General features: G+C 49.9%; 6 protein-coding genes and 3 non-coding genes across 9 annotated transcripts; 3 read left to right on the top strand and 6 right to left on the bottom strand.

Moving 5' to 3' along the window:
* Window positions 1–516: 516 nt before the first annotated feature.
* BDW70DRAFT_159803 (uncharacterized protein) lies at window positions 517–1,135 on the top strand (the record flags this gene model as incomplete). Its single annotated transcript, XM_073740741.1, has 3 exons — window positions 517–680; window positions 731–806; window positions 872–1,135. 3 exons carry the CDS (start codon window positions 517–519, stop codon window positions 1,133–1,135), a joined length of 504 nt encoding a protein of 167 aa, XP_073596350.1.
* Window positions 1,136–1,919: 784 nt separating this feature from the next.
* Window positions 1,920–2,022, bottom strand: BDW70DRAFT_t99. The gene has a single exon. It is a non-coding gene; the product is annotated as a tRNA-Phe (tRNA).
* Window positions 2,023–2,605: 583 nt separating this feature from the next.
* On the bottom strand, window positions 2,606–3,398 carry BDW70DRAFT_168023 (beta-class carbonic anhydrase; the record flags this gene model as incomplete). The annotated part of the gene is made up of 4 exons (XM_073742355.1): window positions 3,165–3,398; window positions 3,073–3,110; window positions 2,881–3,020; window positions 2,606–2,830 (listed from the first exon to the last, which is right to left on the bottom strand). Exons 1-4 carry the CDS (start codon window positions 3,248–3,250, stop codon window positions 2,606–2,608), a joined length of 489 nt encoding a protein of 162 aa, XP_073596349.1. The 5' UTR covers window positions 3,251–3,398.
* Window positions 3,399–4,980: 1,582 nt separating this feature from the next.
* BDW70DRAFT_t98 lies at window positions 4,981–5,096 on the bottom strand. Its single transcript has one exon. It is a non-coding gene; the product is annotated as a tRNA-Leu (tRNA).
* Window positions 5,097–5,795: 699 nt separating this feature from the next.
* Window positions 5,796–6,635, bottom strand: BDW70DRAFT_135934 (uncharacterized protein). The gene has a single exon (XM_073736777.1). The coding sequence runs from the start codon at window positions 6,387–6,389 to the stop codon at window positions 5,817–5,819; it is 573 nt and encodes a 190-aa protein (XP_073596348.1). The 5' UTR covers window positions 6,390–6,635; the 3' UTR covers window positions 5,796–5,816.
* Window positions 6,636–9,206: 2,571 nt separating this feature from the next.
* On the top strand, window positions 9,207–9,287 carry BDW70DRAFT_t100. The gene has a single exon. It is a non-coding gene; the product is annotated as a tRNA-Ser (tRNA).
* Window positions 9,288–10,451: 1,164 nt separating this feature from the next.
* Window positions 10,452–12,215, bottom strand: BDW70DRAFT_49162 (DUF914 domain membrane protein). The gene is made up of 3 exons (XM_073744128.1): window positions 11,725–12,215; window positions 11,477–11,667; window positions 10,452–11,407 (listed from the first exon to the last, which is right to left on the bottom strand). Exons 1-3 carry the CDS (start codon window positions 11,928–11,930, stop codon window positions 10,599–10,601), a joined length of 1,206 nt encoding a protein of 401 aa, XP_073596347.1. The 5' UTR covers window positions 11,931–12,215; the 3' UTR covers window positions 10,452–10,598.
* On the bottom strand, window positions 12,216–14,032 carry BDW70DRAFT_49161 (WD repeat protein). Its single transcript, XM_073744127.1, has one exon. The coding sequence runs from the start codon at window positions 13,923–13,925 to the stop codon at window positions 12,501–12,503; it is 1,425 nt and encodes a 474-aa protein (XP_073596346.1). The 5' UTR covers window positions 13,926–14,032; the 3' UTR covers window positions 12,216–12,500.
* Window positions 14,033–14,536: 504 nt separating this feature from the next.
* Window positions 14,537–15,826, top strand: BDW70DRAFT_159798 (iron-containing alcohol dehydrogenase; the record flags this gene model as incomplete). The annotated part of the gene is made up of 2 exons (XM_073740740.1): window positions 14,537–14,884; window positions 14,930–15,826. The coding sequence occupies 2 exons, from the start codon at window positions 14,537–14,539 to the stop codon at window positions 15,824–15,826; spliced, it is 1,245 nt and encodes a 414-aa protein (XP_073596345.1).
* Between the last annotated feature and the right edge of the window lie 2,057 nt (window positions 15,827–17,883).

Genomic DNA, 17,883 nt, shown 5'->3' with positions numbered 1-17,883 from the left:
CCAGCGAGCCCGACCCTTAGAGCAGACGGTTTGATGTAAGGGACGATTTGCTTGTTTTCGGCTATATTCTGTCGCATATAAAGGAAGGGTTTGTTAATGAAGAGGAAGGTAATATCCAGTATGTTGGTTGAAATAGTGTCTTTGCGAAGCCAGTATCCACTTTTGTATGAAGCTTCTGATTGGCCCAGTCCTGAGAAAGGGGTACGTCGTACGAGGAACCCATAACAGTAGGTCCCCTCTTTTGAAAGGATAAGCGTCCTCTGTAATATGTTCTATCGTCCGAGGTAGAGAGGTTTGTCGCAAGCTATGGTGGTCAAGCTGTTGGTCTACGTGTACCGTACGGACACATCTGTAGAGTTAGCACTAATGCCAAAATATAAAACTTCGAAACTGAAAATTCCTTCTTCCTATCCTCAACTTCTGCCAGCTCTTCCAAGCTCCTCTCCAGCATCCTCCTCCAAGCTTACTATTCCCTGTCTTTGAGTCCTGCTCTTCACCATCTCCAATCAGGTCATCATGTCGTCCGGAGCTGCCAATAACCCTGATCCCAATGCAGATAATGCTCTCCTCCGCCGCCCATATGACCCAACAACACAGGGAACTGCTGGCCAGTTCTCAACAAGTTCACCATCCCTGTGTCCGGGTTTCGGGATCAGCAGACCGGTCACTCGTACGCTGTAGTCCGTCTCACTGCCAAAGGTGACCGGGCTTTGTTTGATCTCTGCCATAGCAACGTGCAGAGAAAGGTGTTGCGGTTTCCCTCTTACGAGTTTATTGTTCGTGTCGGCGCCCTCACGGTGAAGCAGGTAGGCTTACACCCGGCTCGTCCGGACTGTCTACCCAGCATCAGTCCAGACTGACCTATGGCTAGGTTCGCACTGCTCGGCCATCGTACGTCAATGCCATTTTGATTGCTTCACGTGGTGTCAAGACTCGCGGGCTTTGCTCTAGGAACACTCGCTCTGTATTTGGGGAGCATGTACGGATACCTGGCTACTGGAATGGCGCCTGTGCTGGTTGCAAATGGAAAGATGGCGGGGCTCGCTGCGACTTTTATGCTGAACGTGAGCCAAAGTACGTGCCGCTCAGTGTTGCAGAGCTTCGCGTTGCTCCCATTGAGGAGCTAGAGGACTGATCTTGTTCGTACGACCTGGTTCTGTGCGAGTCTGTTCTTCTCTTTGTTCTTGTGGGTTCCGGGTTGGGCTGGTCTTCTTTCTGTCGTTCCTGTTGTAACTCATAGGCTTGTACGGCCTCAGTTTCTTCAAGCGCGTGGGCTAGTTTGTAAGGAACGAGAACTAATAGATATCGTATTATCAAGAATACGACGAGTGAGGAGAGGAAGCGGAGGTCCGGAGGTCCCCGCGGCTAAGTCTCAATGGTGGGTCACGTGGCCGATCGGGTCTTTGCCCTACAAGTCGGATTGGGGCCGTGACATGGCGCGGTTGTAGAGGGTGCGGGTTGCCTCGTTTAGGGTTAGAGAGGTTGTGTTTTGGTGTATGATCCAGGGGTCGGGCGCTCCTGCCTCTGTGGGGAAAAATACAGACATGTTTACATTTTAAAAAGGAAATTAGAATAAAGACTTGAAGGATGATGAAGTGAAGGCATATGGCGCAGATGGCAGGGTTGTCACCTGACGGTGTTTCAGGCTGGTCAGATCTGGCATAACGTCGGGCTCAAGCCGGTAGGTATGACATTATATGGGGGGTACAAAACCAGGATGAAAATTTCTCTCGTTCTTTGAAACACGACTTCCCAAACCATATATGAGCACCCATAATACTCCGCTTCGCGAATGCAGCAAGCTATCCGATACTTAGCTCTACTAACGCACAATTATTACAAATTGCAGGTTCGGTTCTAGTGTTTTCTTACGCCGGAACTATGTTTATGAAGAAAAGTTTAAAAAAAAAAATAAAGGTTGGGATGACCCGGGATCGAACCGGGGACTTCTAGATACCTAGTCAGGCTTGGATTGAAGTTTTGGCTTCAGTCTAGCACTCATACCAACTGAGTTATCACCCCATTTGATGAACAGTGCTTCAAAAATATATATATATCTTAAAAATAAAGCAATAGCCAATTTCCGAAACCTTGCCATTTGTTACGCTGCGGACAGTCCGTCGTCCTCAAAGCCAACGCCATGTTAGGGAAATTAAAACAGAAGCTACAGAAAATGAGAGCGTGCAGACCAATAGCCTTAGCTAGATGCAGGATAAGGAGACAATCATGCCTGAAACAGGGAGCAGTGAGCGATAAGACATCCATCATCATCTTCCTCTACAATACTCAGCTCCTTTCACTTCGACAGCAGTACAAAATTGAATGTCCAAAGCCAATCATCCTAAGTTATTCAGACTTAGAGAACAAGGCAAGGAAGAGATCATCCAGGGCCTACGACTGTACACATCGAAAGCGGATTCCTGCCTTGGAAGCAGAGCCTCGTTGCGAAGTTCAACGGTCGAAAAACTCCTTTATCTCCTAATAGCCCTCTCTGCTGTCATTGACTGTCATTCGTCTTGCCATATCGGTGTCTCCTCTAGGATGCGTCGACCAATGATACACTGCTGACTCCAAGAACCGATGCTCAACAGATTCCCAAAACAGTCTACTCAACCTTCACGATCTTTCCCGACTCTACCTCATAGATATATCCCGTGATTGGCACATGTAGCACCAGCGGGCTCTCCTTCAACAGCCGAATGTCCTCCAGCACGCCCTGCGGGAGATCCGCGAACGGGAGGAAGGCGATATGATCCGCGTTCTGGTGCAGGTTCTCCCGAATTTTGACACGGATGGCATCGTCGGTGAAGGTGAGCATTCCACAGTCCGTCTGCATTGCATATTAGTGAAGGCATGGATAGCAGTACAAGGAAGGCGTACGTGATGCACGATGACTATCTCACGCGTCCCAAGCAGCTGCTGCGAGATTATGATGCTCCGCAGCGCATCGCTTGCTCGGCCGCCAGCATTTCGGATAACGTGGGCGTCGCCTTCTTCAAGGCCGAGAGCGCGAGCAGTGTCTGATGCGACAGTCAGTTGACACAGAAGCATTGCCAGATGTTGTTGTATTACCTAACCTCGCATCCATGCAGGCCACAACGGCGACCTTTCTGTCGACAGTGTCCATCAGTGCAGTTCACAAAACATAATGATATTTTCATTACCGCTGAGGGGGCAGCTGTAGGTCTCCCTTGTTGAAAGACGCGGCGTACTTCGCATTGGCAGCCTCGAATTCCTGTGCGGCGGTCATTTTGATTTAAGGGATGTTGTAGTCGATGATTATAGTAAATTGGAGAACCGGCAACGGAGACCAGGCGGGGTTTCTCCCTTCTTTATGCATTCTCAAGCTTGATTGCGTGTTAAACTCTGTATAAAGGCCGCGCCAACCAGAAGGCACCTTTGATGCAACTTGAGTGATTGCTTATGCTGTTCAATTCAACCCATTCTTTCGCCATTTACCCCGCCGATGGCCACATGGCCGCGATCCGAAAATCTTCTCTCGTCAGGAATACTAGGCGAACTGATACTTCACGTGAATTGATACCCCGACCCCATCGGCCATCACGTTTGGCCCCGTTACCCTTGATTTTCCAGCCACCGTTTGTTTCCGTGGCCAAACGCCGGTAGGTCTCTTATCAGCTGTGAGTGTCGCATTGCACAACTCTCTAAAAGAATAGACGGTCTGCGGCCCTGCCGTTGAAACAATGCTGTGAACCGTAGCCGGGGAGATCCCATTGCTCGAGGACGTCTCGTGGTGATTTAGAAACTGTCATGCTAGTCAAAAGTTGCCGGCTGCTGCAAGAAGCCAATAAACCACTTTTCTGGACACAACGAGAGCGCCTCGGCTAAGGACAGCTGTAGGTCAGTCGTAGCAGAAAACAATACCGTGACGCGTTGACTTGGTGGACTTGTTCGTGATAGCGCATGTATCATTTTCGGGCATGGTGTTTTATCATAACAACACCGTCGGTGGGAAGACAATCACGGCCGCCAGGAGGTAATAAATGCCCATAAGTCTCGCTCAACTACAGTTCTGGTATCCGGTCACAAATGAACCATATGATGGGGGCTTTTAACAGGCCGGATTGATATGCAAAAGAGTGTCCGTTTCTACTCCCGATTCCTTGGGCCTACCACTTCCTCCTGTGTCAGCGATGCTACGGAAACTCCTCCCCGACGCGCAAATCGGCTTGTTCTTCCATGTTGATTCCCCATCCTCTAAATTGTTCCGGTGCTTGCGCCCTGCAAGGAGCTCCTTGAGGGCATGCTTGGGCCCAATCTCGTCGGCATCCAGACGGGGGAGTATTGTCACCTCTCCCTACAAATATGTAGCAGTATTCTCAGTGTTGAAGCTACGATTGGCGGACTTCGGCTGAGGACCGGTTGTGAACGTGACAAAGTTCCCAATTAATATCGACCCACTCCCATGGATAAGCGCCGTAGAACGGCTGATGTCGAGTAGTGGATCAAGACGATTCCTAGATCGTTAAGCGGGAAAGAGACTCTGTGGTTCACAACAATTTTAACCAGGTGCGTAGCATTCGGCAGAGGTTACTCAGCTATGAGCTCTTCTGCTCACGATGTCCGTATAGGCTCTTACGGCCTTCCTTATCTTCAATATCTAGCTGACGATGAATCATTGAATTTACGAACATGAGCAGGTCCGCTCATAGGAGAAATGCCTCGCATAAGATAGTGAGCTGTGACCAGTCCACTTTCCTCAGTAGATAACCTGCACGCATTGAAAGTCAGCCAGCATCATGTATATATGTACATAGAACTTCAATAGGGAAAGGAGGTAGTCCGTCACTTACTGTCAGTCCTTAGCTTTGTTTGAAATCAGCTGCCTCTAGTAAAAAAAAAATGGTCGGTTCCGCTGCCAAGGCTACATAGAACTTGCTCTTGCTCGGATATGATCCACTACGTTCCAATAATCCACAACACTCATTCAGAAAAGGTGACGAAGAAAAAAAAGAACTTTGACAAGGGTGGGATTCGAACCCACGCCAAATTAATGACGCGGAAACTTGATAGATCAAGAGGAGGTTCTGATAGATACCTTAACCGCGCGCCTTAGACCGCTCGGCCACCTTGCCTTGGATGAAGTAGCAATTGTTAATTCTAATACTATGTACGCATTTTGAGTGGTCAAGCGCCAGTGTCAATTGGATATTACGTCGTATCCGGGGTTGCTTTGAGGTGCTGCTGTGATTTCTCGTTTTGCACAGCTGGACTAGTCAAGGTTAGACAATAAAATCGTAGACATGGCAGTTACGACATCTAATGAGACAGGGTCTCTCCTACACACTTTGAAGATCATGCTAAGCCAGTCGGCCCATCCTGTGCGTTGTTTCTGATAGGATCTGGCGAGAATCTCGAGTTGGCCCTACGTTTGTTTTAGACTGCCGTTTGCTCTCTCCTGTTACATGTGGTAATTGGTATAATGTTATGTTACTCGCTGTATGGCAAGACAATGTACGATATTCCGGGGTTATTGGTGAGCAATATGGAACATATAAATATCTACGGCCAGCTCGTGTCGCGTTATGGAAGACTGAAATTTCCGCATACCTCGCAGCGAACCAACCAAAAGGCATCAATATAGAAGATAGACGAAAGCAGGAACGACTCATGGGGGACCCCAGGTTGGTACAGCAGGAATCAGCCTTCGAAACACAGCGAGCCGTTCATCGTCATCTCCCCACCTCCACAGGTGTACCTGTTCCCAGTCGAGGTAATCACCAAATAAATCGTGCTCATCGTCCGAGTAGCACGCCTTCTACGGCAATGCCAGTGACAAGACGTCGCTCCCAAAGTCAAGCGAGCAGCCGCGCTATAAAGAAATTGTTTGGTCCTTTGGGGATACTACGGAAGATGTACTCGACGGTCGCAAGCTCCTCCTTGGGTAATTTGCCGAGGGGGAGGTACTCCTCGAACCGTGCGTCGTCAATGATGTAGTCATCTGAGTGGGCGTACAAATCGTACTTGAATGAAGATATATTCGCGTCTGGGTCTCCGACATCTCCAACTTCTCCGGTGTGGCCTACGATGAGCGTTCCCTTGATGGTGTACGACCGGGATCTCGTCTTGACTTCGTTGCTGGCTGTGACCTCGATCTCCGTCAAGGAAATGACCCACTCCGGCACCTGTCTCTCGTCAGCGGGGGCGTGCGGTATAGCAACAATGAGCTCAAACATATCGCCGGTGTCTTTTGTTTCCCATAAGCCGAGGCCCTTGAATGAGTTAGCGGCGGCGGTGTGAAGCAGGCCGCCCCAGGAAGAAGACGCAGAGAGGCCAGTCGCTGGAGGCTTGACTGGGGCTCGAAACCGGCGAATCCTGGATGCAGGTATGGGTGATTCAGTCATTGCGTTGGTCTCTATGGACCTCATGTATGTTAAACTGGACGATCCTAACAATATAAACGTGCTTGGAGCCTGATATTATTCCCGCTTATATAGTCTTTTTTCCAGTAGGGTTTCTCGCGTGGCTAGTGAGGGTACAAAGGCCTAGTTGAGATCGAAGGAACCATTGACATTTCATGATTTGGAGGAAGGGCGCACTCGGCCTCTGTTCTGCTTCAACAATGGAAATTCCATTGCTTCCATCGCTACTTTGTACGTGAGACATTAGTGCCGTTTAGGCCCTTGTGCGTTTTATGCCTTTGCTCGGCTGATTGTTGGCCCGCGACTACCCTGGCTTTATGCGTGCGGCATTGCCCCATTGATAGCAGTCTCGGCTTGGACACTTTGTCAGGAATGCACTTGTACCTTGCCACCACCGAGTTGCCTTATATATCACCGGTGAGCCGGAAATGTCAGCACCAACAGCTGTGACCTGTATCGTCGTGGCTACCATGATGGCATTCGTCGAGATTGCAGTTATCTCTGCCGTGGACGGTGGATTCGGCGCCACGGTCGCTGCAGAAGCCGATACCATATAGAGGTTGAACGGGGTGGGACGTATGATGATGAAGCATCACGTTCGTTGACCGAAGACTACCCTTCCATTTGGCGGTAGTTAGGGCAACATTCGAAATATTTATGTGTCCATCGAACCCAGCGGTGACGGATCTACGTCCGCTTCATCACGAAGACATTCCGCACAATACATAAAGACAATCCAAGCACGCACACCCGCTACTCTGTAATCGAGTGGTCGAGTGTCAGGTATAAACCAGATTCAAAGGTTTTAGTGCATCACGGACCCTCCAGCGGAAAGAGGACGCAATTGTATACGGGCCAAAGCCCAAAAGACTTATACCATCCATAGGCCTCTAACGCGTGCCATATCGTTACAATGCCTTGCAAGTTCGGCTTTCATCTCTCTACACAATTTGAATCTCTCAGCCACGCCCAAGAGCTAGTCGGACAGGCCTCGTCTCTTTTCTCCTTTAATCACGAAATGAAATGGAAGTAATGTTAGAGTAAGTCTCTTCACACTCTGGCTAACCCCGCTGGCGGATCATGAGGGTTTCATGCAAACCGTTAATCGATCTCCAACGCCTATTCCTGGAGAATTTCGCAGGCTGGTGTCTTGATTCTTCCAAGCGACAAAACCTCTGGATTTGCATGGTACCAGTATATTGTTTTCACCAATCGACTCACAACCCAGCTTGTATTTTCTCTGGGGAAAGGATACCAACTCATCCATATAAAGAAGGGGATACTTACGCAGAAAGCTACAAGAGCTTCTAGCATCGATGGCATGGTGCTTCGCGGCCGGCCTGCACGTCCTAGGGGGGCCCAAACGCGGTTAACTGCTTCATGTTTTAGCAACTTGGTCATGGCTGTGTGATATATTCGGCCCACTTTGTAATGTCCTCTGAGGTCAGAAACTTATACTATCTCGTAAGTTCTTGCTTCCGTTTGGAAAGATACGACGCCATGTCGACCAGAAGAGACAAAATATACTTCAGAGATGCGCAGCAAGAGCCCACTTTGTAACCAAAGCAGTTTGTTTCCGATAAATTAGTCGAGAAACCGCACAATTCCATGGAGCGTGGTCTTGAGGCACTGGCATGCGGGAATGCGACCGGCGCGCATTATCGAAAATGGGGCGCTGGTCTGAATAATACTCAACGACAGTAGTCATCTCTGGATCACGAGTCATTCATTTTCATTTCCTGATACTCGAAATATCATCCAGGGCCATCTACTTGACTCTTCGTGTATTCCTTCGCCCTTTCCCAGCAACGGTGCGGGATCTGACCCCTTCGGCACAGACACGTGAAGCAATATGATTTATCTGACAGCGCGTGTACGCGCAAGACCTCATAGAAAGCTGTATCTCAATAAGACACACAGAGATACGCAGTTCCGCCGACTCAGGTGTTAATCTTATAAATTCCATTTATCTACCTTATTAGCGATTAGGCTTGATTGACCCTCGCAAGACCATGGATTATATAAATTCAGTTCCGGTCCGCAGAAGGAAGCATCAGCTACCTGGAATCCGCGACTTCATTGGCCTTACGGGCGAGTATTCCTATTTCCTATGGATCAAAAATGGCTTAGATACTCCAAGTCAGGCCTTGGACAGGCGATGCAGGATATACCGCTTCACTACGATAGATGATTGTCACGGCCCCAATGCGGCTTGTAGCGCTAAGACCCGATTGGCCACGTGACCCACCATCGAGACTTAGCCGCGGGGTCCTCCGGACCTCCGCTTCCTCTCCTCACTCGTCGTATTCTTGATAATAAGATAATAAGATATCTATTAGTTCTCGTTCCTTACAAACTGGGACTATGCAGATTGCACATATTTTGACCACAAGTTTACCGCAAAGTCAACATCAGGGCAATGAGGGACAGCGATTGTTTAGTCGTATTTAGACAAACTCCCATTACTCCGTCAAGCACGTCTCTTTGTCCATAAATTGCCTAGCTTGGCGAAAGACTTCTCCGACTTCATTTGTGAAGATACAACTGGCTTTTAATACCTCCTGCGCTTATAACAGACTAAACCTAGTACGAACTTGTGTTATGGAAGTGGCGCTGAAAAGATCAATGAATGTAAGTTATGGAAAGACATATTTGCAAGGCGTTGTTATCTTTCTTTTGTAGTCTGTAAATCCCCATGAAGCATGGTGTAAATTTCTTCCGCGACACAGCGCAGCCTGCCTGGGCGAATATGGGTAAAGCTGCCTTAAGATGTTGTTTGTGTTTATATCATAGGAAATTACATTTAACTGATCTTGATAATCGGGCAGGATGGCCGAGCGGTTAAGGCGTTAGATTAGAAATCTAATCCCTTCGGGGTCCAGAGTTCGAATCTCTGTCCTGTCGATCCTTTTTTTTTTTTTCCAACTTTCCTGTCCGCTTGAAACTAGAATGGTGTTAATCCACTCTGGCTCTATATTCCAATACTAGGCCACGCATGACCGCGCACCTGTACCCTCCTGAGCCGACCATCTCCTGACCATTCGCGATTAAGTCCCTTAGAGACGTTCTGCTGCACACAGACAGGTGATGATTTGCGACGTTCGGACAAGGCGTCTTACGTATCAGACTTTTACTATGGATGGCTAATCATCAAATGTCTTGCTGTGACCTAGTCAATCCCTAGTCAGGTCAAAGCTAAGCATTTTAAAGCATGAGATTCAATCAGCGCGGGAAACAGGCAAGGTTGGCCGTGCTCAATGGCATACACCAAATTTCAAGCCAGAGTTGTGGCAGAGGCGTGGATAGCCGTTGTGTGCTTAGACTGGAAACCGCGACAGCTGTTTGTTCGTCCGGCTTGGCAACCGACTACGGCAGCGGCGAGCCCAAAGCGTATGCCAGCAATGACGGATATGCTGGACTCATCCTCTCCCGTTTCCAGCCATGCTGCCACACGTTTTATGCATATATTTAGAGGACAATGCGGCAGTATATGCGGCCCACCTCGTCAGATTATACTTGTGATCCACCTGATTTCGAGCAGGGAATCGCAAGACTCAAAACTATGACAAACCTCAGGTAGCTGTGCACATGGTGCATTGAGTCAATACTATACTATGCTGGACCATGGGAAGCACGGTCGCAGGCGCCCGTTGTAGTGCCACATGCTTGCTCAAGGCAGGATACTGCAAAGGCAACAAGCCTGCAATTGGCCGGCCAGCAATTCTGGCCGACAGCAGCATATTAGCAGGTCTATGAAAACAACAACTGGCTGAGAATGGTGCACGACAATTGTATCTGGTATAGGCGGACTTGACGGGCGGGATGATAATCCTTGTCTGTCCAATGGGTGGTGTCAGGGATCAGTCGAAAGGATACAAAAGGGCCGATGAGCCTCGAGTACCTCAAGCCAGAGATTAGAAGCGGTACGCGGGTCGCGAGGGGTCCGTAATGCGTATCGCGACTACAGTAAAACTGTGGCAGTAATCGGTAGCAACAACTGCTCAAAGATGCTCAAAGATGATTTGATTTGGCTGGTTGCAAGTCTACAAACGAATAGATGGGAACGGCAAGAAAGAACAGTTTCTATACAAAGGTTGTTCGTTGATATGACTAGATTATATGACTCCTTGATTGCAGCAAATCTGCTCAAAACTCGATCGCTATTATCGAAAACAGAGCAGACCAGCTTCAACTTACGCTTGAATCCTTTATCTTTCATGCTGGTGCGGTGCGGAAAGCCGCCGCACTCGATTCAATTCTTCGTTTCGCGGTGAAAATGCCGGCAACTCCACGTTCCTGGTTTCGGCCAAGCCAAGGCTTGCGGGCTTCTCCCAAGACCTTTCGGCCGAGATAGTAGACAAGCTGGCCGACGATAATAAGAGCAAACGCAATCGGATACATCCAGTGAACACTGTAGTGGAAGACCCGAATGCCAATGATGACACCCCAGAAGTTCATGGTCAAGAGGGAGATGTTGAAGAAGGCTGCAGACGCAAGACGGAATAATAGTGGTGCCGTCGAATAAAATATTGATAAACACAAGGTGTAACCTGTCAGGTATCCGCCCACCTGGCCGTCCCAGTGCGCGTGCTGAATGGATTTGCGATCAAAGATTGCCGCCTGGACGCCGTTGATGATCATGCCGAAAAATCCCATCTGACCAATGACCTCGTATACTGGGGCTGTGCTGACGAAAAACTCCTCACCCGTGTTTGCGAGACCGTAAAAGGACGCTCCCAGCAGAGCAAAAAGGTCACCTTTGATCTGATTGCCGCGCGAAATATCGCCCCCGTTCGTGCCTTGGATGTGATCAGACGCAATCAGGATGCCCATACCACCGATGCAAATCAATATGCCGAGCACCTGAGAAATGTGGTAACGAACACGAAGGAACAGGAAAGATACAACGACCACGACGACAATGGCCCAGAAATTTATCAACTGCGCGCTCATCATGGTGGTGTACTCGTAGGCCAAGACCATGAAGTAGTTGCCCTCGACATCGCAGAATGAAAGAATTATATCTATGACAATATTTATTAGAGACCGATCGACTAAACATATGTGTTCGGCGGGACAAAATGAGGACTCACATTTCCACCCGCGCTTCCAGAGCATCTCAAACCAGCCTTTGATACCATACTTGTATATGGTGTACGAGGTGAAGATGATGTTCAGCAGGGAATAGTTGAAGAATGTTTGGAAAGCCGGGATATTGGTATTCTTGTTCGCAAGAAGCGTGTTGAACGTGTTGGTGCCAGTGTTCGCGACCGCCAAAAACTGTCTAATCAGAATGGATCGTCAGTGGTGCATGAGATGGTATTTCAATTTGCGCATTTACCCAAGTAGCAAAGTTACGTAGAACTCCTTGGTCCGGAAGTAGGCAAAAAAGCCTTTCTTCTGTTCATCGACTAGGTCCGCAGCGATGTCCGGAGCGGAACTTTCACTCGTCGGATGGGCGTCCGCAGACACCACTGGAGACGGGACTTCGCCATAGTGCTCTGCAGCTGTTGTTTGAACGGCTGGCCGGTGCTTGGTGTCCGCCATAGTGGTATCACCGTGATCGTAAAAGGTGCGACGATGCGGGGTTGCGAAGAGATGGGATTAACAAGACTAATGTAAACGGTTTTGCGATGGGAGCTTTATGACCTGGTCGAGCGCAAAACTCCCAGAAGTCGCTCGCCTACGGTCGTCTGATATACCGCGATCAAAGGGGGTGGGATGTGCAGGAAACCAAGAGCAGGAAAAAGCAAGGAGCGAGAGGAGGTCAGAAAAGTTAAGAGAAAGCTGGAAGAGTCCCGAAGCGGCGGGCCGGGCGTGGTTCCTCATTGGGCAAGAGCCGGTCTGGGCTCGAGATCTAAACGAGACCAAAGCCTCGTGGGGGTTCCTCTGCCAATCAGAATGTGGACTCGGGTCCACCCTTGCGATTGGACTTTGGGCTGTCAAAGCTCTGCATGGAAAGTGGATAATCGGTGTTCTCCGTCAGCATTTTAACAGCAAGCTGCCCCATCGGCCGGCTCGACTTTCGCGTGGCATCAATGTGGCGAGATTCCATGAGGAACGGTCAGCACTTGGCAAAAGGGCGACTGCGTATGGCAGACTCATGCGTTTCTTGATTCAAACCGAGGGCGACATGAATCCATGGTAGATCTCCTCAAGTACATTCCGTTTGCGCTTGCGGTCCGCCTGTTCAGCCTCCTCAGTTTCAGTTGGCGCTTCTTCTGGCTCTCGCGAAACCCACGATCTCAGCGTCCCGTCGCCATGGGCGGAAAACACCTCGATGCCCTCGCCAGACGCGCCGTTCCCACGCCACGCTAGAGCGTTTATACGCGCAGCGCTCAAGGCGTTGGATCTGACTTGTGTTTGTGATCGCTGAGCCATCAAACCGGGAACCCGTAAACGCTTGATGAATGTCCCTTCTCGAAGTCCAAGCATGAAAATGTCTCCTCGGTGGTCAGAGTCACTGAAATTAGCCCACAGAAATATCTCATGGCCTGCGCCCATCTGACCATGGGGCACAATCAATGGCGCCCTCTCGGCTAAATGGAGTGAGGAGGTATTCTGGACGCGTGGACCAAAGTGAACGAGTGTGTTGGCGCCGGTTGCAGCTTGCCAAACACGAATCCTGGCGTCCTGGCCTGCTGTCACAAGATATGATCCATCTGGTGTCCATCGAACGCCTGTCACGGGACCGTTGTGCGCCCGAGCGTGGGGTGAAAACGCGGGGCGGCTGCGATACAAGCTTGGGGTATTCCGAGGAGGAACGAGGCCCACTGCATCATCCATGTCAAGAGTGGCAATCGCCGAGTTATGTCCTGCGCGGCGAATATCGAATAAGATCACCCGATTGTCCGTTGAAGCGGATGCTAGTATGTGAGGCCGATGGGGAGCCCACGACACGGAGAGGACGGCGGAGCTATGACCGGGGAGGCCATGCGTAGATAGCCCAGATCGCAGGTCAAGTAATCGAACGGGCTTTTCGGAGGTTCCAACAGCAACAAGCAGCGGCGAACTCGGATGGGCAGACAGGGAATGGGCGTACGGCGTACAATCGAGTTTGAAGGTATGGACAGGTGTAATGGCTGGCGGTTGCAGGGCCGAGAGCTTCAAGGTCCCATCGTGAGAGGTCGTGATGATCGTAGACGGCGTTGGATCAAACGGGTAGATGGAAACAGACGTGATAGCATGCGTATGGGCGTCATCGTGCGAGTATTTGGTGACCGAGGCGGCCGGTCGGTGGGTGTAACTGAGCTCAGAGCCTCGTGCCTCTAAATCCCATAGGTGTATCGACGGATCGGCACCGCCAGAGACCATGAACCGACCGTCATACTGATCAAATGCTAGCACATTAGCTCCAGCTTTATGGGCGTAAATCTCATCCGCACTCGATTTGCGTGTTTCACTATTCGCAGGCTGGGCGACGCTCGAGAAGCGGATGCCGGGCGCGGGTTCCAGGTTATGGACAAGACGGAGCGTCTGCGCGGAATGGAATGCGGACGGAGGAATGGACCCCAGGGCCCTGTTCAAGAGATACGAATTCATTCATCAGGACTGACAACAAATAACGTCAAGAAATGGTGGAGAGGCCGAAGGGGGACCACCGAGTCCGAGCTCGGTCATTAAGGATCAACGTTTTTCCGTCCGATGTACAGAGAAGCTCCCCTACTTTTGTCCCCTTTCACGACCTCTCGTACGAGGCTGACATGGGGATCTCTACCGGGCATGCACGAGTGCCACAGCTTGAGGTGTCCTGAATGTCAGCCGAATGGCACACTTTGACTCCTGACCCTGTTTGAGAATAATGGCCCTAGTGGGCGCGCTAAAGAAACGATGAAACAGCAGAATGACATGGGCTTAAAAGTAGGTGCAATCAATACCGGCGTCTTAGGTTTGAGGCTCATTTGCTTGACATTGGCGAGAATCTGAGTTAACACTGATACAAGGCACTTACCTCTAACCACCTTCGTATGTTGTCCGCCGTATGTGCCAGTACTATATTGGATCTACTCCTAACCTTTACACGGTTCTATTCTCCATGAGCCCCACATCCCCACATTACTGGCAGTATTACTGTAGTATACTTAAGGTGAGGTCATCTCGGCCACCAAAGGCTCGAAACTCCTAACGCGCATCTTAGCAACTACAACCAAACCATGGAGACCTTCCGCCCTGCCTTTGCTGACCGGCCTCGCCCGCTCCTCTCCTACGGCCTCCCGTTCCCTGAAGCCGTCTCCCGCCATGTTGTCGACACCTTCAACGCCAAGCGCGTCTATGTCATTTGCTCCGGATCGCTGGCCAAGACCACCGACTCGCTCGACAGGCTTGCCCAGGCGCTTGGGAGAGTCGATGTCGCAATTGTTGGCCGACGGATTGGCATGAAGAGCCATACGCTTTGGTCTGAAGTCCTTGAGATCACGGAAGACGCACGAGTCTGTTCGGCCGATCTCATCCTCACAGTTGGCGGCGGGTCGTTGACGGACGGGGCGAAAGTGATTGCATATGTATGGCTATCTGAGTACTTTAATTTGCACGTACTAATAATGTAGGCTCTCGCAAATGGTGCCAAAACCTTTGAGGACCTGGAAACGCTCTGCATGGGCCCGAATCAGGAACCCCCCTCTGCACCCAATCCGGCCGCTCCCACGGTTCCCATTGTCTCTGTTCCCACGACCCTTTCAGCAGGAGAGTACTCCAACTTTGCTGGCGCGACAAACGACCGCACCCACCGCAAACACTCCTTCCAAGCACCTCTCCGCGGACCGCAGCTGATTGTCCTCGATCCACAGCTTGTATCCAAGACTCCGGAATCAATTTGGATAAGCACCGGCGTGCGTGCGGTGGATCACTGCGTCGAGACGTTCTGTGCTGTCAAGGGAACGTCAGAGGAATCGGACTCACTGGCATTGAAAGCGCTCGCGAACTTAGTGCCAGGGCTTGTGAGGTGTCGTCATGATCCGAAGGGAGAAGATCTTGATGCTCGGTTGACATGTCAACTCGGGTCAGTGGATGCCATGGCAGCTTGTACGAGCGGGAAGGTTCAACTGGGTGCTAGCCACGGAATTGGCCATCAGCTCGGCCCTCTCGGCGTCGGCCATGGCGAGACTAGCTGCATCCTCCTCCCAGCGGTATGCAAGTACAACGCAAAATACAACGCCAACAACGACCGCCAATTTCGGCTGCGCGAGTTCCTCCTCGAGCAGTCGATAGTTGCGGATGTAATCAAGTCGCGCGATCTGCGAAAGGAAAAGCTTGACCTGGGAGACGTGCTAGATGCTCTATTTCGGGAACTCGGCATGCCGCGGTCACTGGGTGAAGTTGGCGTTGGCCGGGATAAGCTGGACGGCCTCGCGGCAAACTCTCTGCATGACCGGTGGTGTCGATCAAATCCGGTTCCTTTGAACGAGAAGGAGCAGGTCTTGGAGATCTTGGAGCAGGTGGTTTGATCGACGTATGTACCTTTAGATCTAGAAATGCATACAATCTGATGGACTGCATAACCCTGATGATTCATCACCGACCCTGCACGTATCAGCGATCGTTCAGCCATCCCATTATCCCATTTTCAACAAAGCCAATAAAAAGCTCATAATGAGAGACAAAAGCCGTAACGCAACAAAAACCCGACTCTAGACTCTAACTATCGTTTGTTCAGGACAAAGACTCCGACAATGAATGCCTCGTCATTCAACACGAAACTCGGGCAAAGAACAATCACCTGACTCCAAGAATTATATAACTTCTTCAAGCCACATTCACACAGGCTACGGAGAAATATCTAATTTCCCGGGTCATTGGATTATGATTGTTAAGAGAAACCGAGATGGGATAGAGAAGACACGGCATTGCCATCTTAAAGCACTCCAGTTGAACGCTGATAGCTACAATACGCAAGCCAATAGCCACACGATGTTGGAATTCTCACGTACGATTGAATTACTGTGGGAGGCACATTTTGTGTCTGGGAGTGGCCACCAGCTGCTCTAACCTCTCAATGGTCTTACGCAATTATCCCGCCCTCTTCTCTCTGCAGACTTCTCAAATCGAGGTGAGGGCACCATAATTACACTCCATGGGAGCTAGAGTGCGCTCTTCAGGTACTACCGTGCTTAATTATTTGTCGCCCATCTACACGTGACGACCAAGATTTGTATACACCGACTTTTCGATAGCAGATAAGCCATGTAGCGCAACAAATATGGCTTCAATGGAGTCAGCGCTGGCAGCAATCGAATCCTAAGCCTGGATAACGGTTTAGCTATGCTCAAATTGCTGAGCAGTACGGTGTAAGCCGTACAACGTTGTCTAGAAGACTATCGGGGTGTTCAGGGCTCAAAAAAGGCACAATACGCAAACCAGCAGCTGCTCAACCCCCAACAGGAAGATGAGCTTATAAAATACATCAACAAACAGTCCGAAAAAGGCCTAGTTATATCCAGGCAGATGATTGAGAGCTTTACTCGAGAGATTGCCCAAAAAGAGCCAGGAGCAAACTGGGTTTCCCGCTTTCAAAGGAGACATCAGAGCAAGCTTATGAGCGCCTATAGAGCCGGCAGTGATTCCTCGCACAAGGAGGACGAGTCTACCTTTAGGTATTCACAATATTTTGCCTTATTAAGGCGGAAATTGGATGAATACAAGGTCCAACCAGAGAATATCTACAACGTGGATGAGAAGGGGTTTCTTACTGGAATCGTCTCTAAAAGCAAGAGGAACTTCTCCAAGCAGAGCCATGAAATCGGGAGCTCCAAACAGCATCTCCACGATGGAAACTGTGAATGGATAACTGCAATTTCCCGTATCTGCGCAGACGGAAGCAAGCTGCCTCCTTGCCTGATCTACCAATCCGCTGCAAGCAGAATACAAGATTCATGGCTTCAAGATTTCAATTCTGAGTACCACAACTGCTTCTTTACATTCTCCCTTTCTGGATGGACCAATGACGATGTCTGTTTGGCATGGCTTCGGGGTGTCTTCGACAGGGAGACGAAGCCAAAGGCAAGGGGCCGCTGGAGGCTCTTGTTTCTAGATGGTTATGGCTCATTTGTCACAATGAAGTTCCTTGACTACTGTGAAGGGAATAAAATTCTCCTGGTTACATATCCTCCTCATTAAACACATACATTGCAGCCTCTTGATATTGGCATCTTCTCTCCTCTATCCGAGGCGTATGGTGATGAAGTAGAGACATTTCTGCATGCATCTCAAGGCCTCATTACTATTACCAAGCGAGAATTCTTTGGACTGTTCTGGAAGGCCTGGAATAAGGCTGTATCTCCAGCCAATATTGAGAACTCATGGAGAGCAACTGGAGAGCAACTGGATTAGTGCCCTGGATGTCACAGGCTATGGCCTGGATCTTGGTTGTCGGCCATGCCCTCAAACTGGTTCTAAATAAGCTTTCTGCAACATCAGTGTACAGCCTCGGAATTGCGGCCTCGTAGGTAAAGAGATCCATCCTCGTAACTTCGGGAAAGAGATCCGTCGGCATGCAAGTCCGGGA

Source organism: Aspergillus foveolatus (genome assembly GCF_047715535.1).
Source record: "Aspergillus foveolatus strain CBS 279.81 unplaced genomic scaffold BDW70scaffold_22, whole genome shotgun sequence".
Lineage (NCBI taxonomy): Eukaryota > Fungi > Ascomycota > Eurotiomycetes > Eurotiales > Aspergillaceae > Aspergillus > Aspergillus foveolatus.
The sequence above is the reverse complement of the archived record's forward strand: the minus strand, read 5'-3'. Positions and strand labels throughout refer to the sequence as shown.